Source organism: Peromyscus leucopus, chromosome 6 (genome assembly GCF_004664715.2).
Source record: "Peromyscus leucopus breed LL Stock chromosome 6, UCI_PerLeu_2.1, whole genome shotgun sequence".
Classification (NCBI taxonomy): Eukaryota; Metazoa; Chordata; class Mammalia; order Rodentia; family Cricetidae; genus Peromyscus; species Peromyscus leucopus.
Window position 1 is genome coordinate 105,309,419 of NC_051068.1, and position 27,631 is coordinate 105,337,049.

General features: G+C 36.1%; 1 protein-coding gene across 4 annotated transcripts in view; it reads left to right on the forward strand.

The window, feature by feature from the left end:
• The window catches only part of Tbck (TBC1 domain containing kinase), a 167,974-nt gene that overhangs the window by 52,336 nt on the left and 88,007 nt on the right, over window positions 1–27,631 (forward strand). For 3 of the 4 annotated variants that reach the window (XR_005091850.1, XM_028857016.2, XM_028857006.2), the window contains exons 9-20: window positions 859–920; window positions 2,340–2,488; window positions 4,491–4,632; window positions 7,214–7,313; window positions 8,165–8,214; window positions 8,368–8,497; window positions 10,067–10,165; window positions 12,340–12,402; window positions 12,706–12,832; window positions 13,924–13,974; window positions 15,480–15,563; window positions 21,611–21,696. Coding sequence is in view for 3 of the 4 variants with exons in the window: in XM_028857016.2 (XP_028712849.1) it covers window positions 859–920; window positions 2,340–2,488; window positions 4,491–4,632; window positions 7,214–7,313; window positions 8,165–8,214; window positions 8,368–8,497; window positions 10,067–10,165; window positions 12,340–12,402; window positions 12,706–12,832; window positions 13,924–13,974; window positions 15,480–15,563; window positions 21,611–21,696 (1,143 nt within the window). In the remaining variant the exon portion in view is untranslated. The remainder of the gene's footprint in view (window positions 1–858; window positions 921–2,339; window positions 2,489–4,490; window positions 4,633–7,213; window positions 7,314–8,164; window positions 8,215–8,367; window positions 8,498–10,066; window positions 10,166–12,339; window positions 12,403–12,705; window positions 12,833–13,923; window positions 13,975–15,479; window positions 15,564–21,610; window positions 21,697–27,631) is intronic. The other variant, XM_028857027.2, reaches the window with a different exon arrangement.

Here is a 27,631-nt window from a genome sequence, read left to right on the forward strand (position 1 = left end):
TATTGTTATTGTTTTGTTTTTATTTTTATAAATTCTTGAGAATTTCTTACAAGGTTTTGATCCTATTCAACCCCAGTTCCTTTCCCTATCTCCTCTCAGATCAACCCCTATCTCCTTATCCCTCCAAATTCATGCCTCCCCCTCATAACCCATCAGCTCCAGTTGTGTGACCTGTATACTCCTGGGTGTAAGGTTGTCCGCCAGAGCATGGTCTATCTACCAGGAGCCAAACCCTTACGAATAACTGACCATTTCTTCACTAGGAGCCATTGATTGCCATTAGCTTCTCAATCTCTGGTGGTGTAAATCTTTCCACCCACTCTTGCACGATGGTCATGGAGCCTTGAGAAGGGGTTATGACATATGGCTTACTCTGTATGCTTTAACCAGTTGTGAATGTGTGCCTAAACCACCATTTGCTGCTCAAAGAAACTTCTCTGATGCAGTCTGAGAACTGCACTAATCTATGAGTAGAGAGAGGAGAATTTCGAGGGGCAGTAACATACTATGTCCATTTAGCAGAATAATAGTAGCAGGTTCACTCTAGCAGCCCATCTCTTATTGTCATCTACTTGGCCTTAAGTTTCAAGACCTGAATTTAGGAAGGGGCACAGTCAAAGTAGAGCAATCTGTTTATGAAGGTTTATTTTCACATCAGAATACAATAACAAGCTATTAAAGCTGTACTTACTTCTCTGAAGATGCTGGCCTTTTTTCCAGAGAGTGACAAATTTCTACAAATTTAAATAAAGTCCAAATAAAGATTTTTTTAAAATTGAAGCCTAGGATATTTAAATATTTTGGTAAAATATGTTTCTAGAATTGATCATGCATCTATTTTTTATCTTTATTTACCAGGAGCTTCCTGAAAATGTGATAAACATCTTGAAGAAGTGCCTCACCTTCCATCCTTCTAAGAGGTGATTCCTTAAGACTTTAGGCTTATCCCCAGATCCTTTTTTGTGTAGAGTTGATTTAGTGTTTGGTAGGAGACTGATGGACTGAGAGGTGATAGCTGCATTGTTGTGTTTGGTAGGAGACTTATGGACTGAGATGATAGCTACATATGTAACAGTTCATTATTGTTACTAGTATTATAAATGTGATTCAGAGGATGGATCTAGAAAAAAATTATCCTGAGTGAGGTAACCCAGTCTCAGAAAGACAAACATGGTATGTACTCACTCATTGGAGGATACTACAGTTGATTGGCTTGATCTGTTTGGAAGGCATCCAGGCAGTGGGACCAGGTCGTGTGCTCAGTGCATGAGTTGGTTGTTTGAAACCTGGGACTTATGCAGGGACGCTTGGCTCAGCCTGGGAGGAGGGGACTGGACCTGCCTGGACTGAGTCTACCAGGTTGATCTCAGTCCTTGGGGGAGGCTTTGCCCTGGAGGAGGTGGGAATGGGAGGTGGGCTGGGGGGGGGGGAGGGGTGCAGGAGGGGGAAGAACAAGGGAATCCATGGCTGATATATAGAATTAAATTATATTGTAAAATAAAATTAAATTAAATTTTAAAAAAATCAAATCATGGTCAGAAAACTGGCATATACCAAAAAAGTTTCTAATCCATCTCCTTGCCTCAAGAAGAAAACCAACTAAATAGGAATGTCAGTACTCTTAGCTCTGTTGACATTTGAGCAATAACAAAAGTTTGTTGCCATTATGTATTATATACTGAGCTTGGCAGAAGGTTAAGTTTGGAGTTGCTGATAAAAATTGAGAAGGATTTCCTTGATATTTTGTTTTCATTTCATAGTCTTTCTTCTAATTACCTGGTTATTGCTAAGCCTCCTAAGTATAATGCTAGAGGAGAATATATTCTAATTCGTCATTATAAAAGGCACTTTAGACCCGGTGGCAGAGGGGCACGCCTTTAATCTCAGCACTCAGGAGGCAGAGCCAGGTGGATCTCTGTGAGTTTAAGGCCAGCCTGGTCTACAGAGCGAGATCCAGGACAGGCACCAAAACTATGCAGAGAAACCCTGTCTCAAAAAACAAAAAAAAAAAAACAACAAAAACAAAAATTAAATTAAGTTAAAAAATAAAAGAAAAGGCACTTATCAGGGGCAAAGGATAGTATTTGCAAGCAGAATTTCGGGTGTTTATGAAATGATTTTTTGTTAGAACATAAGGTACAAACACATGTAAGTAATTCAGCATTGAGTTATTTAGTCGAAACAGCTAGACTCTGCTCAAGGGAGCTCCTTTGCTACTACTGTCAGTGCTAAGGAGTTATCTAAGATTTTTAACTCCCAGCTTGAATGTGTATTATATTTTGAAGAAAAATTTGTATAACTTTTATCCATGCTGAGTATTTTCAATTGTCTTTCTCAAGGCCAACCGCAGATGAATTAATGAAGGACCAGGTGTTCAGTGAAGTGTCCCCTTTATACACACCCTTTATCAAACCTGCCAGTCTGTTTTCATCTTCTCTGCGATGTGCTGATTTAACTCTGCCTGAGGATATCGATGACTTGTGTAAAGGTAAAGATGAATAAAACGGGATAATATGAGCCTTGTTTCCAAAAGAAGCCCCATAACCTGTTTACTTCTGAATTCATTAGTAACAGGCATTACATTAGTGGGGTTTTATGGATAATAACCAGGGAATTGAGATGTGATTCCTGTAGTTTTTTTGTTGTTGTTGTTTGTTTGTTTGTTTTACTCTTTGTTCTTTGTGGGCCTGCTACCCAGCTCCCAAATAATCACACAGAACTTAGTCTTACTTATGAGTGTCTGACCTTAGCTTGGCTTGTTTCTAGTGAGCTTTTTTTTTTTTAACTTAAGTTATCCCATCTACCTTTTGCCTCTGGGCTTTTACCTTTCTTTATTCTATATGTCTTTCCTTCTTACACCATGGCTGGCTGTGTTACTAGGTGGCTGTCCCCTGGAGTCCTCCCCTCCTCTGTTTTCTCCCTCCTCTTCTCTTTTTCTCCTATTTATCCTCTCTGCCTGACAGCCCCACCTATCCCTCTCTCCTGCCTAGCTATTGGCCATTCAGCTCTTTATTAGACCAGTCAAGTGTTTAGACAGGCAAAGTCACACAACTTTACAGAGTTAAACAAATGCAACATAAAGGAATGTAACACATCTTTTGCATCACTAAACAAATATCCCACAGCATAAACAAATGTAATACATCTTAAACTAATATTCCACAACATATTTCGGAATATTTAAAATATAAGTCAAATTTTAGACTGTAAATTACTAATACTCCATATAATTTATTTTAAGTGGTTTTAAAACTATACTATCAGTAGGAAGTCCATACCATCGTATTTTGCCTTGAGACATGAAAAGGAACACTTCGTTGATATGTAGGTTTTTCCTGCCCATATTTCTTTCTTGCTGTAGAGTATAAAATTCCTGTTCTGTACTTCTAACACGGGAAGTAAACTTCCAAATTTTCCCTTTTCTGGCTTCTCTTGACATAAGAAGCAGGCTTGTAAATAAACTTGACTAGTAAGATCATAGTAGATGTCTGTTTGGCATGTGAGTTTCTCCACTTTCTTGACAAGAAAGTACTGTAATAGCATTTCTCCTTCTATTCTGAGTGTAGGAAATAAATCCAGAATGTTGTCAAGCTCAGGCCCCTTGACTGTCTTTATGCATAAGTCACTTTTAGGAGGAATTCAACCTGTTAAAAAGAAAAATCAAAATCTGTTAGTCATGCCACACCTGCTGAGAACTAAAGCAATACCCAACTCCGGCGTAACCTGGCCTTCCAGTTTCACTGTGGCAGGAAGACTGTGGCCAGCACTGTCCAGAGGCACTGCTCACTACACTATGTGACCTGCTTGTAGGACCACAGGATGCTTTCCTTCTTCCTTGCCACACCATGTCATAGAAGGTATTCCCTCCTCCCAGGTCAGTTAGGAGCTGACGAAATTCTCAGGACAGCCATGTAAGGAAGAGGGAGTCCTCTGCTGTATTTCTGAGGGAGACAAGCTCCCTCTTTTTCCCACAGGGTACTCTTGAGCAAGGAGAAATGAGGAATATGTAGATAGAAATATAGAAGAGAGAGAGACTGTTGGGAACATAGCATAGCCTCAGGAGGACCTGGGTCAAAACCCACTAGCCCCTTCTATCTCTACTAAAGGGCTTTTAAAGGAATGCCAGGGGTAAAGCAAAAGACCTCCCCCCAGCACAGCCAAGTGCAGACCATCCCAGACACCTGGTGACCATGCTTGTGATCTAGCCATCCCCTAATGCAGCCCTGCTGTGTAAAGCAAGCTCAGATCTCCATGCATCCCCATCTTCTTCTCCAATCTTGTGGGTAGTAGTTTGCCTCCATACCATTACTTTCTCATGGTTCTTACAAGAACTGCTTCTTTTCAGTCTCTTCTGTTACATTGTTAGGTGGAGTAGCAACTTGCAAAGTCCTTACATACAGAAGTGGTAGCCTTTTCTTCAGCTACTTTGATCAGAATGCCAGCTATTATTGCTACTGGCTGTTACTACAGTTTAAACATTTTACCATTAGTAGATACAGACAGTGATCACCTGGCGGAGAGATCTATTGAGGAGGTTTACTATCTGTGGTGTCTGGCTGGAGGTGACCTGGAGAAGGAGCTTACAAACAAGGAAATTATTCGATCCAAACCACCTATCTGCACACTCCCGAAGTAAGTAAAGAAAATTTCTGGTAATATTGATTTAAATTTTTTGTTGATTTTTAATTTTTATTTAATTTTATTTTTTTAATTAATTTTGGTAGATGTTCTAAGTAAGTGAACTTGGAAGCAGTTAAAACTCTGCACCTTGTTGGATGGGCTAAAATTTGTAATTGCAGAGTTTATACCAATATTTATTTATTATAAAAAATTTTTTAAGAAATAATTTTCTCCAGGAAAGGCGCAAAGCTACACAGAGAAACCCTGTCTCGAAAAACCAAAAAAAAAAAAAGAAATAATTTTCTTTGTTATCTATTTGAAAATCATGTAATACTAATAAAATGTGTATATATCTGTTATTTTCCAAACCTTGACAACATCATTGTTCATATAGAAGCATGAATGTGTATTTCTTGACCTTTAAATTTTCAATTTCATAATCTAGGACAGGTTTGACTATAGGTGTATTAGTTACTTTTCTATTGCTGTCATAAAATACTGTGATCAAAAGTCAATCTGTAGAAAAATGGGCTTGCAGTTCCAGAGGGAGAGCCCTAATGGCTGGAAGCCATGATAGCAGGAAACAGAGAGAGAGAGAGAGACAGAGAGAGAGAGACAGAGAGAGAGAGAGAGAGAGAGGGGAAAAAAACAGGAAGTGGCACAAAAAAGTGCCACTAACCTTCCCAAACAGCTCCACTGAGGACCAAGTGTTCAAATCATGAGCCTATGAGGAACGTTTCTAGTTCAAACCACCAGAAGAGATAACAGTAGAAATGATCTGATAATCACTATTTTTGTTAAATTTTAGATTATTTGTTTAGTTTTTCTCCTTTCCCAGTTTTAAATTTTTCTTTTTTTTCCTTTTAATTTTTGTACTGGTTTTCAAACCTAGGACAAGGCAAGTATTCTGTTACTAAACTGCATTATTAGTTCTTTCTGTCCTTTATAAGCAGTTTTTTAGACATTAATTTAAATTGTGCCACTCACCCACTGAGTTAAATATGAAATCAGAAATAAATTATAGAAAATTAAAAATTAAGCCAGGCGGTGGTGGCGCACGACTTTAATCCCAGCACTCGAGAGGCAGAGCCAGGCCGATCTCTGTGAGTTCGAGGCCAGCCTGGTCTACAAAGTGAGATCCAGGACAGGCACCAAAACACCACAGAGAAACCCTGTCTTGGAAAGAAAAAAAAAGAAAAAGAAAAAAGAAAATTAAAAATTAATTGATAGATTCTGAAAAGTAGGCTTTTGACATTCTAAACCAAGTTGCAAGCATTTGTTGTTCTTGCTCTGAGAGCCTATCAACCAGTGCGCTTTTCCTTCCTCCCCTGTTTGTTTTCAGCTGGGCAGACTTTCTCCGAAGCACATTCGAATACTGCTAAGACAGTCACTTACTCCTGCATGTGCATGAAGAGAGACTGCAAAGCACACCTTTGTAGCCTGCAGTGCAGTGTGTGTGTTCTAGTTTGATCTTGCTCCTGTGACTTACCCTGACCAAGAGCAGCTTAGGACAGGAAAGGGCACTCCAGCGTGCAGTCACAATGCATCACTGAGGAAGTCAAGGCAGGAACTCAGGGAAGGTACAGCATTACCTCTGATAGGCAACTCACTCGACAGCCAAGAAGCATAGAGGGAAGCATGTAAGATGCTGCTTGCCAGCAGGCTCCAAGTCTAGCTCATATTCTTTCTTGCACAGTTTAGGGCTCCCATACTGGGCTAGGCAATCCTACATTAATTAGCAACCAAGAAAGTCTCCCACAGACATAACCACATGCCAATCTGATCTAGGCAATTCCTCAATGGGGGCTTTGCTTTAATTGACTCTACACTGTGTCAAAGTGACAGTTAAGAGGAGCCCCCAACTGAATCAGGCCCTCTGGATAAGTGAGACAGTTGATTAGCTTGATGTGTTTGGGAGGCATCCAGGCAGTGGAACCGGGTCCTGTACTCAGTGCATGAGTTGGCTGTTTGAAACCTGGGGCTTATGCAGAGACGCTTGGCTCAGCCTGGGAGGAGGGGACTGGACCTGCCTGGACTGAGTCTACCAGGTTGAACTCAATCCTCAGGGGAGTCTTTGCCCTGGAGGAGATGGGAATGGGGGATAGGATGGGGAGAAGGTGGGAGGGGGCAGGAGGGGAGAGAACAAGGAAATCTGTGGCTGATATGTAAAATTAAAGTAAATTATAAAATGAAATAAAATAAAAAACTAACCAGGACAGCATATACCAGATTTAAAACTGATCAACAGATATACATATATATAAAGTCCGCCTTGTTTGGAGAAACTTCAATAGCAGTTAGTTTTTGAAAACTTTGTTTTTTAAGACCAAGGTCTCATGTAGCCCATGCTAGAATCAAACTCACTGTATACCTGTATGTTCCCAAACTCCTGATGTCCCTGCCTATACCTTCCAAGCACTGGGATCTAGGCATGTGCACCATGCTGGGCTTTGTTTTCAAAATTAACTGTCTAGTCTGAATTTTATTTCTTTAATGATGGGATTGTGATAGGAGAATTTTATTTTTAAAATAAAGTAGATTTTCTGTGATCATTGTAACAACTTTTTTCTTTTCTTTCTTTTTTAAATCTTAGTTTTCTCTTCGAAGATGGTGAAAGTTTTGGGCAAAGTCGAGATAGAAGCTCACTCTTAGATGATACCACTGTGACATTGTCCTTATGCCAGCTAAGAAATGTAAGAATGAAAATTTACCACATGTGCTTCAAAAATATTTCAAACATTAAAACCTTAAAGATAACATAAGACACTTTGCATTCACGCTTGATTTCCTGATACACAGAGAGCTTCTGTAGTGAGTAGAACTGTGAGAAAATGGCATCTGTGTATCTTCAGCCTTCACACATACTGATTGCTCACAACAGTGTTTATCTTTCCATCAGCATCAGATAAGTCTTCCTATTCCTCCACTTGATAATACATGATAGTAAGTTTTAAATAATTCTAATTGATCAGTTCCTGGTGTTTTAAAATGTATAATACTAATTACAGTTACCTGATTATAGTGCATGTAAGTTTCAGCTACTTACGTATCTGTTCTGTGCATTACAACTTCATATATTTCATCAGTGTTTCTGAATGAGTTCCCATATAAGAACTTTAAACAATATATTCCAGATATCGTGACTACACTGCCTATAATTCATGCAAATATCTTTAATGAATATATGGAAAAGCACCTCTTTTTAATAATCTTTAATAAATGAATATATAAAAAGTATCTCTTTTTAATAATCATTTTTAAATATTTTATATATTTACATTTTATAATAATGTTAGTAATTTGGTGTTGCATGTGAGGAAATGGTAGAAATACCACCTAGAAGGGAAAAGGGAAGATCTTGCTTGTGCTCAATCCTTGTCAGAAGTGTGGTGCATTTGCATGTTCATGAAAGAAACTCATCTTTTGATTCTATTTTTTACTTCTTTGTGAACTCATAATTTTTACATTACTATTCTTTTTAAACAGATATTACTCTTGCCACCCAATATAGTGATTTATAAATATTTTATTTTTAAATTCACAGAGATTAAAAGATGTTGGAGGAGAAGCATTTTATCCATTACTTGAAGATGAGTGAGTATATGTTGCTTTATTTGACTTTTTTTCCTATTTCTATTAAATTAATAAGAAGTTTATAGATTTTTAAATAGAACATTTAGGATGTAGTGCTTTAATTTATTAGAATATTGTCTTTGTCAGTATTTTTACTTTTTTGTTCCTTTACAGCCAGCCGAATTTACCTCATTCAAACAGCAATAATGAGTTATCTGCAGCTGCCACCCTGCCTTTAATCATTAGAGAGAGGGATACGGAATATCAGCTAAACAGAATTATTCTCTTCGACAGGCTGCTGAAGGTAGGAATTCTAGTGTATCAAGTGTTAATGGTAGTCCATATGAGTTTTCCTTTAATGCTGTTAATTCTTACATCTTGAAATTATGAGAAAAGAATTCTTATGATCTCTTTTCTAATTAACTTCTCTAATTTATAGAACTGATAGAAGTTCCAAAGATGACAAGATGTAAAAGATCATCTTAGACAAAGAATTAATATTATTTTTAAATAAGGCACAAACGTCTATAGGAAAAAGTACCAATATTGATAGAGAGAAGTAGAGTATAAAATATAAATGCAATTAGGGAACAGATATACTATATAGCTAAGTACAGCTAACGGTTTGTTAATTTTGTTTGTTCTCAAAAACGCCACTTCATTTCTCTTTTTACTGTTTTCATGGACTCTTATCTTATTTATATTGTTGTAATGTTTATTATTTAATTTTCCTTCTAACTTTGGGTTTTGTGCGTTCTTTCTCCCATTTCCTTTATATAGATTGTTGATATGAAATATTTCTGCTTGTTTGGTATGGTTACTGACTTCTGTGAACTTCCTCAGAGAGCTGATTTTACTGTATACCATAGGTTTTTTGATATGTTCTTTCTATTACTATTTGTTTCAAGAAATGTTTTAATTTCCTTCATAATGTTGCCACTGGATCCACTGATAATTCAGGAATACACTGTTGAATTCCTATGTGTCTGTGTTATTTAAACTTTTTCTGGTGATTGATTTCTAATTTTATTGTATTGTGGTTGATAAATGTGCATGGCATGCCTTTACTTTTGACTTTTTTCATTTAACTTCTTTATTGATTCTTTGTGAGTTTAACATCATGCACCCCAATTCTGCTTACCTCCTGATCCCCTATATCCTCTCCTTATCCCTGAAGTGCCCCCACCACAAAAGAAAACAAAACAATGTAAGCAAGCAAGCAAGCAAGCAAGCAAACAAAAACAACAGCAACCAGAAAAGCTGACCACAAGACCTCTTTGCTTCTCCTTCTTTCCCACCTTTCCAACACCTCTTCCTTCATCCTGGTGGCATTGGGGCCTCAGTGTGTCACCTAGTAGATCCTTTTGTCCTATCAGCTTTACTAGCATATGTTCATTGAAATGAGTCACTGGTCTGGTTCATGGCCTCTGCTTTCTGGTACTCCATCATCACTTGATCCTCACCAGAACTCCTCTGGGATATCATGTGGCCACCCAAGTTATGGAAAACCCATGGGCATAGCACAGGACCAGTCCTTTCACAAGCTTCAGTAGATCCTAGATGGGGTAGATGTTAAGGTGGGCCAACCCAACGCCCATATCACCTCAGGGGACCTTAGGAACCATGTGAGATGAAATCAGAGGGCCATACGGAGCCAGCCCTGCCCTTTACTGGTCCTGGGAAAGCTAGCCTTGCCTCTTGCTGAACACAACAGCAAGAGAGTTGGCCTTGACCTTCACAGGAGAGTTGGCCCCTGCATTCAGAGAGATGGCCCCACCCCTCATCACAGAAGAGGGTGAACCAACCCTGAGGGCATGGATGGCCAGCTCAGCTACCACCCAGGCCCTTTTTGACTATTTTTATTCTATCCTAGGCTTATCCATATAAAAAAAATCAAATCTGGAAAGAAGCAAGAGTTGACATCCCTCCACTTATGAGGGGTTTAACCTGGGCTGCTCTTCTGGGAGTGGAGGTAAGAAAGCAAAAAGTTATAAATTGATGAATAGTGTATAAGAATATAAAATGTATAATACTGCTGGTACTATACATTTTGCTACCTCCCAAATGCTTGGGAGCTGTGACAGCAGATTATGAGTTCGAGACCAGCATGGAATGCATGGAGAAATCCTGTCTTAGAAAAACTATAATACTTTCCATCTAATTTTACAGTATTAATAGAAAATTATGTATTGAAATAAGAACATTAGAAGATGTTTTAAGTAGAAAAATACATGAAGAGAATAGAGTATAAAATATAATTATTGATGTCCTTTAGTATTTTATTAATGCCCATGGTAAATATCATTATTTTAAACAAGTTATCTAATGAGTATATGTCAGTTATGTGTGCCATCCTGCTTCTGAAGTATGCCCCTTTTTAAATATAACTTCAATTTATGTATTATTTGAAATTGATAAATCTTTTATTCCAATTGTGTCTTGTCAAAATCATGAATGTAATTTAGTGGCTTTTAACATGGCTGTCCCACTTTGGCCAGGCTGCTTTGAGGGGCAGAGGGCATTGTCACAGGGCTACTCATGAAGCTAGCAGTGTTACCAGAAAAGTTTGATGGCACATCATGAAGATAAAGGATCCTTGACAGGTTCTTCTGTTACCTATCAATTTCCTTTTCAGCCTGTCTTTTAGATCCATGCCACCACTTTAGTTCTTTCAAACATTTTTAATTCTTAAAATTTGTATTTAAATTTGTTTCCTATAATGTGTTTTTATCATATTCTTTCTCCTACTCCAACTTCTCTCAGATCCTCATCACCTTCCTATCCACCCAACTTTCTGTTCATTCTTGAGAGTGTGCTGTCTGTCTGTCTCAAACAAACAAACAAACAAACAAAATCAAACCAGACTTATCAAATGATCAAAACAAAAATCAGTAAAACAAAAAAGTAATAATAATAACAAAACAAGTGCCCAAAAAAACATGGAGCCCATTTTATGCTGGCCTCCTGCTCCTGAATGTGGAGCCTGCCCTGTAGTGGAGCCTCAACTCTTTTTAATCTTTACAAACCTCTGTTGGCAGATTTTTTTTTTCTTTATTCTTGATTTTCTTAATGAGCATCAAAATTTCCTTGAATTTGTTTGGTTACTTCACAACACTGCCTATTGTTCTTTAACTCATATTAATAATTAGTACTATAGTCCAGAAAGACGATGTCAGATTTTCCAAGCCTGTTATTAATAGATAGCCGAAAGAAATTGATTCAGCAAATAATTTTACTAAATTCTTGGCTTTCCCTACCACTGTAGCAAATCATAAAAATAAGTACTTTTTCATGTGTAACCCTATAGAACATGAGGGAAATTTAGTGTATTTGGATATTCTTTGTGTAAGGGCTATAACTAAGAAATGTTACTGAGCCTAATGTTTCTATAATTAAACTACCCTAAATGTTCCTGGTATTATCATTCTTCTGAAAAAAAAAAAATTGTTCCATTTGCCTTACCAACACTAACAGAAAATTTCTGTTAAGGTAAACTTCTCTCTAAAATATTATCTTCTTTTTGAACATTTTGATTTATGAGTTAGTAATACATAGAAAACAACATTTTGCTATGCTCTCTAGCTAAGTGACTTATGTCATTTACCTTTGGGTATATGTAATTCAAAAGGGCTCTTCTGGTTGTCGTTTTTGTTTCTTTTTGAGGTAAGGTCTCACTCTGTTGCCATGGCATCTACCTGCTTCTACCTCTTGAGTATTGGGATTAAAGGTGTGCACCAACACACCAGATAAAGGTCTATCTCACCAAATGGCAAATGTCACTTACCATAGACCTTCATCATACATGGTCAAAGATGTAGAAAGATTCTAAATTGTAGGTTAACTTGAATTTACCATTGTTGGGTAGGTCTTCAAAAATAACTATTTATATAAAACAGGTTTCTCCTGTTAGCTAAGCATCACTAGTCCAAAATTTTGAAATTTTAAAGCTTTGAGTATTAACGTCTTGCTGAAAAACTAATGAATTTTGCGTTTTTTAGATTACAGATATTGTACCAGTAAATTTTATGCAGATTTCTAAAATTAGAAAAACTGTAAAGTTGAAATACTTAAGATTCCAGCATATTAATGTGTAATGGCATTTTATTAAGGATATAATAAATTAATGTCTTATTCTATTTTTTGCAGGGAGCTATTCATGCCAAGTACGATGCAATTGATAAAGACACTCCAATACCCACAGATAGACAAGTAAGGTTTTTCTAAGGCAATCGTGCCAATTCTTTAAAAGTTAAAAGGAGTAAGAAAATCCTCTTCCTTTCATTATGAATATTCTGCCACTGCCGATGTATGTAGTGTTAGAAAAGGAGTTACTTACACTCAGAAACTGTGATATTTCCAAAGATTAATTGAAAAATTCAAAAACTTTTATCAACAGATTATAAAGGTGAAATATTATCTAGCATATCTCTTCTCTTATGTATTGAAGAAGCAAGAACTAGAATCTTAGGGATCATCTGTAACAGTTGGGCCTTATTGCTTTGCTGGTTGCAGATTGAAGTGGATATTCCTCGATGTCATCAGTATGACGAACTGTTATCATCCCCAGAAGGTCATGCAAAGTTCCGGCGTGTACTGAAAGCTTGGGTAGTTTCTCATCCTGATCTTGTGTACTGGCAAGGTAACTTTTTAGTTTTTAGGACTTTTCTTTAAGTCTTTTGTCTTCCATTTTGAGGGGGAAAAACACTAAAATTCCAGTGCATTTTGAAGATATTAACTTTATAGAACTGATCAAACAAATTTAGTCTAAATGCTTTCAAGATAACACTTTACATGATATATAAAAATAAGCCGCTTGCAGTGACATTAGGAAAGCAGAGTCTAATCTTATGGACACAATTTTAATCTTATCAAAATAGTGAAATAACTTAAACCATAAAAACATTAGGCTATTTGAGAATGTTACTATTTAAGTATTCCTAATATAACATTATTGTGGTTATTAGGAATGGAATATGACCTTAAAATTGTTCATTTTGTTTCCTTTTTCTCCCTAGTATCCTTAGTGTCTCTAGCCCTGTATTTTTAGCATTTGCCATTATTATCTTTATGATCATTAATTCTTAAATGAGAAACCTGTTAAATTCAACCCAATTTTTGAATGTTTTGTTATGAGCAGTGGTTTTTGACTTTGAGTCTCATATTGCCATTATTTGCCACTCTTAAAAGTATGATTATTTTTTTGCCCAGCACATTTCAGACATTCTATATCCTCCAAATCCATTATAGGTACATTATGTTTATTCTTTCAGCATGATAACAGATTAATGGCATTATTATCAATAAAATAAATGTATATTTTTTTACTAATTATAAAGTTTTTTTATAATCTTAAAGAAAAGAGCTATATGGCAAATATCCATCTCTTAGATGAGAAAGCATTCCTGAAGAGGCCAAATAATTACCAAATTCACGTGCAGTTTGAGCCAGAATTGGGACGTAAAGCCCTCTAACATACTATGTGTCACATATTCATGTCGCTCTTTGCCTCATAATCATATGGATGATTAGTAGTAACCAACTTGTTTTGGACACTGGTGTTCTGTCAGATGCTGTCATTTATGCTGCATTGTGACTCCTGACAGAACACGCATCTGCGTAGATGTACTTACAGTGCTTAATATATTTGGAAGGAATGTGAGACTGGAGGAAGGTACCTACAGTTCTGGAATGTATTCATTTTACTCTTTTGCTTCATCTTGTCTGCATCAGGTCTTGACTCACTTTGTGCTCCATTCTTATATCTAAATTTCAACAATGAAGGTAAGCTTTTTTTATTATGGAGAGATCATTATGCATATTGTTCTTAAATATCGGGCGCAAAAATACAAGTTCTTGTCTTAAAATTCTTATATTTTACCTTTTATGTATCACAAAATATCGTGAATTAAAGTTAATTTTTCTTAGAGAGTGAAATTAATTTAGTGTTGAAGGGTATTCCTTGTCACCAGACCATGTCTAAAAGTTTGGTGGGAATTGGGCTAATTCTTCTAAATTAATTTACCTGCTTTGATAACCATTTTTATAGATTTTTGGAAAGGGTTTTTACTTTTCTAGAAAATTACTGTTAAGTATATTTTCTAAATAATTTATAAACCAATCAATATCAGTGAAGTTTCTCTCTTATTATGTATCCTGCACATGTTATATCAATTGTACTTGTTTAATGAAGACCTCTTAGTTCCCTTTCTGAGCTAAGTCAACACTATTTGGATAAGGAGAGGGTCCTGTGTTGGTTTTGTTCTCATAGACTAGTACCCATAACCAGTGCTGCCAGCTTTGTTCTCATAGACTAGTACCCATAACCAGTGCTGCCAACCTTTGATGATCGTTTTGTTAATGGCAGGTTTTTTGTTTTCAGTCCCTCTGTTTTAGCACCTTTTATAATAGATTTTTAAAATAGTATTTGGTAGATTCAATAGAAACAAATTTAGAATTACATCACACATGGAGTATGCTATTCTATATTACTTTAATATACAGGTATCTCATCTCAGAATCTCCATTTTTCATATGTTATCATAGCATAAACAACAGAACATTCTGGAATTGAGTAGAGACGGCATAATCTCCAAAAACTCACATTTCTCTCTCTGAATGATTTCATAGTGTATTGCTCTGATATACTCCCTCATTAGTCTGGACTTCAGCTTTTGCCATGATTGCTTAGGTATTTCCAATTATGAGATGCCAATCCAAGAGTAATAAAAGATCTGTATTTGAGAATACAGGTTATGACTAGTATTCCTAACTCCAGGAATCTTACCTGTATCAGTTTTAATTATGGATTGTGAGATTCATGTACCTCATTATGAATGAGTGCTTAGAAATTAAAATAAATAGAGTTCAGGCAATTAAGATTTTATTATTGTGGGATAATGATTGTCACAGAAGTTTGAAATTGAAGTTACTGGAATGTTTATCTTTTAATGTCTGAAATTTTTGTTTGTTTGTTTTTTTGAGACAGGGTTTCTCTGTGTAGTTTTGCTACTTGTCCTGGATCTCGCTCTGTAGACCAGGCTGGCCTCGAACTCACAGAGATCCACCTGCCTCTGCCTCCGAGTGCTAGGATTAAAGGCGGGCACCACCACCACTCAGCCTGTCTCAATGTTTTTAAATAGCAGAAACTTTTCTTCCTATAATTTTGTGTTTCCAGCACTTATTACCATATTTGTTGTTTAATAGTAGATTCAAAAATTTGTGCTTAGTGAATAACAGCTGGTCATCACCCTATTAACTGATTTTGTATTTACTTTATTCTTTCTTAGCCTTAGCTTATGCATGCATGTCTGCTTTTATTCCCAAATACCTGTATAACTTCTTCCTGAAAGACAACTCCCATGTAATACAAGGTAAGCAAATGACTTTTCCTGTCTTTGTATGGGACAAATTTCTATCAAAAATAACCAGTCTTGTCTTCATATAGGAGCACGTTTCTATCAAAAATAACCAATCTTCAGGATAATAGTTTTGACCTAGTAGCATATGTTGATGGTTCATCAACAAAACTCAGGAAGGAAGATGAGGAATTTTTTCCCTACAGACTCACAAGGAATTATAGTTCTTTTCTATGACTATCTTTCTTTTTTTTTTTTTTTTTTGGTTTTTCGAGACAGGATTTCTCTGTGTAGCTTTGCGCCTTTTCCTGGAACTCACTTGGTAGCCCAGGCTGGCCTCGAACTCACAGAGATCTGCCTGGCTCTGCCTCCCGAGTGCTGGGATTAAAGGCGTGCGCCACCACTGCCCGGCTAACTATCTTTCTTAATGATGATTTAATATATGCTCCCAACTCAGTTCAGAAGCAAACATGTTAGTTTAAGAATGTGCAGTTTGCTCTTTGTCTCTACCAGTTAAAATAAAAACTTGCTATTTTGGAGGAGTCTTTTATAGCTTACAGTATAGGCATATGTTCGCCATGAAATTTGGCACATCATTAAGCATTTTTTATTATTTTATAATATCAAGGTGTATTTACACCTTAAAGATAAGGCTACTAAAAGTCAGAATGGAAAAGTTACATACCATTTAAGTCTAGGGTATAAAATTTCCCCAATTTTCTATTTAGGTGTATATTTTTTTAAGTTCTTTCTGGGAAAGAACAATATCATTTTCACAGTGATGTTCCTGTCATTTATACCAGTCCCATGTTGCTTTAGGTGAGTAGGTAGCTAAATCTGGGTATTTTTGAAAGCTAAATATGGCGGTAACTACACCAGATGCTGTGTGCCAAACTAGTGTAAACTAGGATGTATGATCCCACCACACAGACATTCAGTAAGTCCTTGTCGAAGAGAAAGGGAGGAAGAAAGACATTTTAAAAAAATGTAGCTGTCAGATGTGATGTATGAAAGTAAGTCTCCTTTCTCCCCATACACTAGGTATGTTGGGGAGGGTCCAAGTCACTTTCACAGTCATGATTTAGAAAAGCCAGTTTAATGGACATTCATGATATTTTGCTTTAATGGTAGGATATATGGAGAAAGAAAGGAATATATGAAGTACTGAGTCTGGCAAGAATGTCTTGTATCATGTAGCTAAACTTTTTTTTCAAGCATAGAAAATGTTCTGTTTTAACTAGAAAGACTTCTAGATAAGCTTGCTTGCTACTCTGAAGAAAATGCTTCAGATATATAACCCTAAATCAAAATCAGTTTTCTTGGGCTGAGGAGATAGCTTTAGTGGTAGAGTGCTTGCTTAGCATGTGTGAGACCCTGGTTCAATCCCTAACACGACCACATTTTTAAGAAATTAATTTTGTCTTTCTCAACTTTTAAGTGCCCTGTCCCCCTTCCCATTTAGTTATGAAGATTTGTGCTGGTTCTTTGGCTTTTAGTAAGGAAGTCAAGCCTTTACTGCCACCTTGTTAGTGGAAATGACTTCCACTTCCATTGCTTCTTGAGTGCTGAGAGCTGCATGCCTTGTATCTGTTTCGCTTGTGTGGCTTGGGTTTTGACTTTGTAGGCTGGCTAGTCTGAAACTTGGTATGTAGCTCAAGCAGGCTTTCTTCCTCCTGTCTCTGGCATGCTGCAGCTGAAGCATCCATGACCACTGGCAGCATCTCTTTGCCTGCTGATGTTGCCATCATCTTTAGGATATATCAACAGTCTTATAGAATGGTTAGTAAATTAAGAGTGTCCTTTCTGCATAGTAAGCAGACACAATCATTTGCTTTGAATTTGTCATCCATGTCCTTCATCTCTGCTTCCTTTAGCTAAGAGAGTCAATTCTGAGATTGTCAGCTCGTCAGAAAGGAAACCAATGCAGATACTTATGTAGAGATTTGGAAAGTTCATCTCTCATGTACTCTATGCAGCTTTAAAAAAAAACAAATATGAGTTATTTATAAATAGTCATAAAAATTATGATATCAGGTGAGATTCTTATATCAATTTCATTGGGGATTGTAATTGCAGAGAATATAATAAGTAAAAGGGGACAATAAATTTTAATGCATAGAAATTAGCATAGTTCATTATCTTTGTATACCTCATTTCAAAAACTGAAAATACAAGGTTTCTTATTAAAATATAGGAAGTTTATATGTGGTTTTATGGAATAGTATAAAAACTACACTTGAGGTTTTAGGGATGATTTATAAATGTCTTCATTTTTAAAAACCAAGTAATATTCACCTTTAGAAAATATTATCTTTGAGACTATTTTAAGAACCATGATTCATATTTTTATCATTTTGTAACTCATAATCAAAGTGCTTTAGCATTTTACTATACCTTTAAAATGGGTTAGTAGGGTCAGAGAAATGGCTCAGTAGTTAAGAGCACTGTTCTTCCAGAATTCTGGATTCGCCTCCCACGTGACAGCTCACAGCTGTCTGACTCCAGCTCCAGGGACCCAGTGCCCTCTTCTCGCCTCCTTGGACCAAGGCATGAGCATGCTGTACAGACATGGATGCAGACAAATTATCCATATACATTAAATCATACACAAAATACCCACACACAAAGAATCAGTAGTGTTAAATGTGTAGAATCTTCTGTTTTAATCTAACTACTTTTCATTTCTTTGTAACTATCATTAATTTCCTTCTCAAATCAAATCAAATCAAAGGATATGTACAATTGTGTTTTTGTTACTTTGGGGGAATTTTAAATTTTATTAGGAGAGAACATGTAATATGATATGTTTAAACATATGTTTACACATATGTTCTCTCATATTTCCCTTGAAATAAAGAGCTCACACTGAGCTTCATTTGAAAACTTGTTCTCCATAGCCCAAAGTTTGCCGACTTTATAAGTTATATTTACCTATGTGAAGTTATATTCAATACAATAATGCATAAATGGTGTATTTGTATGTATCTGTGTATGTGAGTATGTACATGCTGGTATAAATCCAGTCACTGGTGTTTGGCAGAACAGAAGGAAAACATGGGTGAGGTTTCTTCAGTAAGTCTTTAATTAGCTGTGTAAATCCCATAGTAATTAAGTTTATCAGGCTTAAGTATGAATGATGTTTAATAAACCTAAGCATAGCTGTGGAGAACTGCCTGAGGCATGAATTTCTGCTTTAAATTGAAACATGCTTTTTAGAAGTTGAAAGTTAATAACTATAGCTTATCAATATACAATTGAGTGCTTATGGTGGCTGATGATGCATACTTCTTGCTTCTGGGTAAATTGAAATTATAGATATACCATAAGGGAAGGCAGGAAAGCAGTTATAAAAAAGTTAAATGTCAAAGTTTCCTAAGGCCTTCAAATGTGTCCTAGATCTTCAATTTGATTTGTGACTCTCGAAAATAAATTGAAGTCTGTTGTATTAGACCGGAAAGTAAATCAAGAAATGTGTTAATTGAGCATTTCATTCTTTATCTAGAATGAGTAGACAATGTTCACATTAGGTCAGTGATGTGATTCAGTTATATCATTGAACTGAATGCAGCATTGACATTTCCTTTGTTTGACTTGATGCTGCCAATTAAAAGCACGTGTAGTATTTATAAACAAGTATTAAGAACAGTTTTAGTTGAAAAAAATAATAGATTACTTTTACTTACTTTTATTTCTTGAAATAACACAAGTGCTTATATAAACTGATGAAGCAAGGAAACATCAGTTTTAGAGATTTCACCAAATAATTCGTTTTTAAAAATCAGTTATATTGTTGGGAAAAAATGAGATTATCAATTTTTTCATTTTTATTAAGTTATTATTGTGATTTCAATTTCACAAAAAGAAATTGAGCTCATTTGTCTTCTGTATTTTCTTTCTTTTGCCTTGCAATACAGGATGTCTTAGATTTCACAGTCTTTTTCCTTCTACTACCAAAGTGTTGAGATAACAGACTTTAATTTTTAATAAACAAAAGAAAGATACTTGTATGAGGAAGTTTCTCGGTCCCACCTAGCCCCATGGTCCGGACGAATCTCTCCCACCCAAGCTCTCACAGCCACTTATAAAATAATCACTCAGAAGCTTATATTAATTACAAACTGTATGGCCTATGACTGAAGCTTCTTGCTAGCTAGCTCTTACATCTTAACTCAACCCATTCCTATTAATCTATATTTTACCATGTGGCTTTGTGGAATTACCTGTTCTCTTACTTCTTGCTTCTCCTGGAGGCAGCATCTCCTGACTCCATCCTTCTTCATTCCTGTCTTCAATTTGAATGTACCACCTAACCTTATTCTGCCTCGCCATTGACCAAACAGCTTTATTTATCAACCAGTGAGAGCAAAACATATTCACAGCATACAGAAAGACATCCCACAGCAGATTCTGGTTTGGAGCACATGTTACCACAATCTTATTTAGGTCCATTAGTATGTCATGAATAAAATAGTAAGCTGCTGGAACAATGGGGAAAGTGTGAATGTAGTCTTCATCTTGAACTAGACAACTTGTAATAGGATTAGAATAAATAAAATGTGCATGTGTGTGATGTGTGTATGTGTGTGTGTGTGTTGTGGGGTGTCCCTACAAGCTTAACAGCCTGCAGCGAAATGATCCAGTGTGACAAGAATGAAACTCAGCTCAACTTAATTAGCTATTACTGGTTCAAACTTAAGAAGTCTGACTTCACTAGGTCATTTATTTTAGCCATGTTTAAACATAGCACAAATTAGGCAAAAAAGTTTTCTGATGACAACTAACTCAGTTCCATGTGTACAACAAAGCTTAAGACATGTTTACATTGGAACTCTTTGCAACATACATATGGCTTCTTCCATGAAGATGGTTTCTGTTGACTCAGAAACAATGCTCAAGATGGAGTCTAGGGAGAATAACTGAGGTAAACAATGCCTGTGGGAGTCAGGATTGCCCTGGCCTGTGATAACACCAAGTTACTTAGGCTGTTGTAAAACACAAGTTTCATCTCTCCTAAGGATGGGTTTATAGACTCAGAAGCAATGCTCAAGATTTAGGGGGAAAGTTTGGCTTAAGCAAACATAATATTCTGGGGGATTCGGGTTCACCTGGCCCTACAGATAGCAAAGGATTACGAGCTTGTAAACTACCTTTTTCAGTGTTCAGGAAAGAAGACAGGTAAATATCTCCTTCCTTTGAAGAAATAAGCCTAAGTGTTTAACTTTTCCTGACTTTTCCAATGCTTATCTGTGTGCACAAGGACCTTTTACCCTCTACAGTGTGTGTGTGGTGTGTGTGTGTATGTGTGTGTGTGTGTGTGTTTGTGTGTGTGTATGGTATGCACATGTTCATGCAGGTATATACTGGAAGGTGAAGTTAGATATCTTCCTATATCACTCTCCATCTTATCTCTTGAAACAGGGTCTCTCACTGAACTATCTTTTTATCCACCAAGATCTCTCTCTGGCACAGCAAAAAATATTTTCAATTACTTACTGTTTACCTACTTTTCATTAATTGTAGTTAATGAAGTTCATATTTCTACACATGCCAAACATAGAATTGTAGGTAGGAAAAAATTTACAACTAGAAAAGGTGCTGAAATTTGTACATAGAAAAACCAGTTTGGGGCACAGTTACTCTCCTGTGAATGCCTGTCTTTCACTGTTCCTTACTTCCGGATCTTTTCACCTTCTGAACATTCAGTCAATGAGAAACCAATTTACTGTTGCCAGAGCAAATGTATTTGTACAGTTTGGTTGGAAAGCATCAGTCATCCTGTGTTTAGTTTGTGACTCAAGAAATAACAGATAGCTCTGAAAGGAAACTGTGATAGAGTTTATTGGTCTGTCTGTTTAATACTTAGCATTGTGATTGAAGTAGTAACAGAATACACTGTATTCAATACTTAAATATATATATATATATGGGAAATACTATATTAAAGGACCCTGGCTTCGTGGCACAGTTAGATTCTCACTCAGCACAAGCTATGGTTCACTTATTGAAGTCTTTGATGTAGTTGGTGAAGACAATCATGGTCTTCAGCATTGTTGTCCTTTCAGAGTACCTGACTGTGTTCTCTCAGATGATTGCGTTCCACGATCCAGAGCTAAGTAATCATCTCAACGAGATTGGCTTCATTCCTGATGTAAGTACCCCGTGTGCATTATCAGAACAGGAGATGAAAAGTGGTAAAGTCAAGCAGAAATGACAGAATAAAAGATGGTATTCTTAAATTGTTTAGATCATAAAATGTCTGCGCAAGTTGTTGAAACTAACTATAGCTTTGTGTTTGTGTTGTTACTTTCCATGTCTTCATGTAAAAGAAGATAGAGTTTCATTTTCCTTGGCATACTTACTATTAACAATTTGTTGTTTAAAACCCAGTGAAGAGTGGATTAAAAAATAATGTTTTATGAATTCTTCACAAAGTTCATGCAGTGTATTTTGGTCATATCTCCTGTCTCCTACCAAATGCATCTCTCTCTCTCTCTCTCTCTCTCTCTCTCTCTCTCTCTCTCCTCTCTCTCTCTATCAACTTTGTGTGTGCACTGCTGGTCACTGCTCCCTCTCCTCTCTCCGCTCTAAATCCATCAAGTCTGGTTTGTGCTGTCCAAATACCTTGAGTGTGGGGCATGGTCAACTTACTAGACAAAAGGGTTTTATTCAGTTGTGCTCTGAAGAGCTTTCACCTTGACTTTATGATGTTTTTGTCTAGATTTTGAGAAATTAGACATTGCATCCTGCATATTTTGGTATTTGGCTTGGTATACAACTTTGGAAGCTTTGCCAGGTTTTTGGCACTCTGTTAAGTTACTCTGTAGTACACAGCAAGTAAAATTCAATGGTAACATTGAAGAGGTAATTAGGATGTGGCTTAGCCAGTTACCTATTTTCATTTCGGACATTTATTTGTTCTTCTTTTAAAAGTCCTGAGGATAAACATGTATCAAAACATCACCACATTGCATATAAATAAAAGAAAAGGTTAAAAAAAAAACAAAAACTAATAACATGTTACATTTGTCAAGGGCATTTAAATAGTAGCAATATAAAGGGTTAATTTTAGTTTTTAACTTTTTAATACTCTGAATATCTCATTTAATAATTAAATTGAGAAAGCATGGTTTTCCTGCAAGTAATTATGTTTTCAGAGATTTGTTCTATTGAAAAGTTATTGGTAAGGGGATGTATTGGTGAGGCATATTTTGCTAAAATAGGAAAAAGACTTTATAAGGTGGTATGGTATTACCTTATTTTTGTAAAATGAAGTATATGTGAATATATCCAAAGAAACAGTTAAAAGTTATACTGCATAATATTAATTTTGATTATCTTAGGTTAAGGAAGTTTGTGGTGGTTATTTTGGAAGAGTAAATATAGTTTAAAATTACTGTCATTTCAAATGTTACAATATTTGTAATATAAAAATTTAAACCATGTCATACATAATATTTATTTAGTAAGTTATTTTGACATAATATATAGAAAAATTGTGATTTTTGTTGAGACTCAAGGGACAGAAAGTTGAGAATTCTGCATGTGTGTGTGTCCGTTTCTGTGTCTCTAAGTGTGTGTGTGTGTGTGTGTGTGTGTGTGTGTGTGTGTCTGAACAAATTTACCAAGCAGTATTTCATACTTGCTGCACGTTTCCTCCTGTTTTTAAATGTTTATAAATAACCAGATGATTTTTTTAACTTCAACCTGGAAAGGCTTGTGTGGAGAATTTAGTAAAAATAAACTGATTATGAGAAGTAAACAATTAACTTTGGGATAGAGATTTCTCTGTCTATCTTAACCTCTCCATTTCCTGATCAGTGTTTTCTCTGAAAAGTTTCTGCCCTGAAACTGGCTATTGAAAGGTTAGGGGGAAAATATTTCTCTTAATACTCCATACATTTTGAAGTACTAACAACAGCAGTGATTAAGTAAATGTGTGGAGAGTGTTTGATATTTAAAACTAACTAATTAGTCCTAAAACTTAAACTCTGAATCTTACCCCTTGGTCCCAACCATTGGCGTCCAGTCTGCTACCTCTTCTACTGGGAAAACAGAAACAGTCTACCTTCTCCAATTCTATTGGTCTTTGGATTGGTTTCAGGAAGCCTACCATTTCACCCCCATTACCAGTGGCAGGTGCTACCTGATTTGGAGAAAAACAGCTTTTGAGTGTGAAACTCAGTAAGGGCTAAAAAGAGCACATGGGATTCAAACAGCACGAAGACAGCTATAATTACTGATCTAAAAAAAAAAAAAAAACTGTGAAGCAAACTAATCAGTGTACATATTAAGTATTCATTTCATTAAAGTTCATTTATATAAATTTTGTATGAATATCTTATCTTACATTGTAAACTTGAGAGATAATACTAGATTAATCTTATGATTGAACTGTAGAAATTATAAAGGAAATGACTGCTACATTAGCGGTGGTGTTCGGTTTCTGAGAGGACAAACGTGACTAAAAATTTAGATAGAAACTAGGGGTAATTATTTTCAAAAACTTCACTTAAGTTAGCTAAAGTATATTGTGGGGGGCAGCTCCCACATTTATTTACCCAAGGACTCTTGAGGAGTGAGAGATAAGAGATTTATATAGAAATATAGAGGATAGAGACAGTTAGAAACAAAGGATAGCCTCAGGAGGGCCTGGGTCAAAACCCACCAGTCCCTTCTCTCTCTACTAAAGGGCTTTTAAAGGAATGCCAAGGGGTGGAGCAAAAGACCTCCCTGCATCACAGCCAAGTACAGACCATCCCAGACACCTGGTGACCATGCCTGTGATCAAGCCATCCTCTAATGTAGCCCTGCTGTATAAAGCAAGCTCAGACCTCACTAGAAAACCTTTGTGGGCTTCCACAGTATACTTACAACTAAAAGTAAAATTACATTACTTCAAAGTTATAGACCAATAGAAAATATGTAGACTAACATGAATGAAATTATACATGTAGTCTGATCAAAATCCTTAAGCATATTCATGAATATAGGTGTTACTAAGAAAACATCAAAGGAAGAACATTTAGCTTTGTTTTAGTAAAATAAAAAAATGAATTCTAAAGGATTTAAGAAGTGGAAAACAAAACCAATAAACAAGCAAAACATTGTTAAAGCATAATAGGAATATAGTATACATTTACTGTGTACTAGTACTGTTCTACCCTTACAATGATTCATCAAATACTCCAAATTTATAAACAGTAACTGTTAAGTATTTATTCATTATGCCAATTTGGGAAGGATTAGTAACATGGAAATAAAACTTTATATAGCAACAGTAAGAATATTGTATGAAAAATTAGGTGGAAAATCCACTTTTAGAACATTAGAGTAATTTTTGTATTATTTTAAGGGGAAGGTAAAATATGCATTGTATTTTGACATTGATTCCTATTCTTTCATGTTTGGAACTTGATTTGCCCCTACTTTCAAGCTTATAAATTAGCCTATTACTGTTTCCTGAACACTACCAGAAAACTCAAGACTCCAGCATGCATTAGCTCTCAGCATGGGTCTCAGACTGGTGTTTGTTTTCCCTTACTGCCAAATCAGATCCTAAAGGGAACTCAACTGAGGGCCCAGGCCACACCTACAGGAGCAATGGACGGTCGTGCAGGACAGCCACCGTGGTTTTAGTGGGCTAACGATGTCTCATTGCAGTGAGCCTGTCTTCCTATTGTTCCTGGAAGGGGCCTTCTGTTTGTTCTGGGTTTCTAAGAAAGCAGATTTTATCTGTTTTATATGGCTGCTTTTTCTTTAATATTTCTTTTCATACAATGTATTCTGATCAGTAGTTTCCCCTCCTTCACCTCTCCTAGTCCACACCTTCATTCCTTCTATCTTTAGAAAATAAGCAGACCAGGATAGAGCAAAACAGAAAAAAGAATAAAAACAAAGAACACAGAAGCACATACGCACGTAGAGATGTACACTCTCAGATAACCCATAAAACAAAATCAGAAGCCAAATTTATCAGAAAGAGATCAGTAAAGTAAAAACTGCCCAGACAAGCACTATATGGCAAAAATAAGTAAATAAATAATTGAATAATTAAATAAATAATAGAACAAATAAAGTTTAAAAAAAAACCCACTGAGTATGTTTTGTGTTTGCAACCTACTGACCTTTAGTATTGTTTATATACCCAATGAGACTTCATTGAAGAAAACTAATTTTATCTTTGCCGTTGTAAGTGGTTGGCAATCAAGGATAGCTTTTTGATTTTGGTTGGAAGATTGTGTCCACTCCCACATCTCAGTGCTAGAACCCCATCTGGCTTGGGCTTGTACTGGCTCTGTGCATGCTGCTACATTCTTTGTGAGTTCATATGTGGATCAGTCCTATTGTTTCCATAATGTCTTCCATCTCTACTTACAATCTTTTTTCACTTCCTACCTCTTTTTCCAAAAGTTCCCTGAGCCCTAAGGGGAGAGGTTTTATGGAGACATCCCAGTTAGGACTGGATTTTCAAAGATCTCTCACACTGCACATTGTCCCCATATACTACAGGTAGAAGTTTTTCTGATGTTGAGCAAGATGCTGATCTATGGATATAGCAGAATTTCATTAGGAGTCCTTATATTGCTACATTTCTTTAGCAGAACAAAGCATTTGGTTTTCCCCTGGTCCATGATCTAGTCCCAGATTCTTGGCCAACTGAGCAGTATCAGGCATTGATTCTGTCTCATGGAGTAGGCCTTGAATCCAGATAGTGGTTGGTTACTCCCATAACTTTTGTGGCACTATGATAGCACTATATCATGTAGGCAGGTCACTATTGTAGATCAATAGCTTGTAGCTCAAATAGGTTTATAGCTGGTTTGATGTTCACCTTTCTCCTCTGGTAGCATGCAGAGTACTCTCCAGGACCATAGACACTATTCAGTAGGCATGAAGGCTGTCATTAAGTACCAACTTGACTTCTCCATGTTCAATGAGATATGTAGGTGTTTTTTTTTTTGTTTTGTTTTGTTTTTGTTTTTTTTTTTTTTTTTTTTTTGGTTTTTCGAGACAGGGTTTCTCTGTGTAGCTTTGCGCCTTTCCTGGATCTTGCTCTGTAGACCAGGCTGGCCTCGAACTCACAAAGATCCTCCTGCCTCTGCCTCCCAAGTGCTGGGATTAAAGGTGTGCACCACCACCGCCTGGCTGTAAGGCTGCTTTTTAATGCAAACATCTTCTAAAAAATAAGTCAGAACATAGCAAATAGTTACAGTTATAGAAAGTAAGCCAGCACAGTGCTCCAGGTCTGTGACCTCAGCACTAAGAGGCTAAAGCAGGAGAGTCACATGTTCAAACCCAGCATTCATGATGAGATAGTGATTTCCAGGCCAGCCTGGAACTGCATAAGACCCCAGCTCAAAATAAAATAAAAAAAAATGTATAACTTCCAAACCAATAAGAAAGATGAAACAAAAAAATGCCCATCCTGATCCTTTCAAAACAAAGAGAGAATATAAAGTGTAAATGAATTAAATTGTCTATTAAGGGAGATTTTTAGTTTATATTTTAAAAAATCCTCAATATGATATCTTTAAGAAATGAACCTAAAAATGTTAAAAGGTACTGCTCAAAACAGAATTTTTTTTTAAAAAATAAAACAAATGTTGACCTCCAATAAAAAAGGAGAATTTAGTGATGTAAATATAGACTGTAAAAAGAGAATAACACAAACTCAAATGTGGAACTTGGTATGTGACAGAGATGGCTCCCCAATTCCATTAGAAAAGAACCAGTGAGTAAATGATCCTGGTGCAATGGTTAACTCTAAAGAGGGACTATGAATCAAAGCATGTCCTTACACCATACATAGTTAATTCTTGATCTGCTAGAAGGCCTAATGTAAAATGTCATGTTTAGAATATATGTCTATGAAAAATGATTGTAGTTATTGAAGACATAACAAATTTTGAAGAAAGAATTAGAATTGAGGAATTGTACAGAGGACCTCCTTTGTATGGATAATTTATTGTGATTTAAAAGTTTTTTGAAGAAAGTATGACAAACATTAAATCTTGTAAATCTGAGAAGTCCTTTGAAAGTCTCCTCCTGTTTGGCTTTGCACAGTGAGTATCTATGCAGTAACT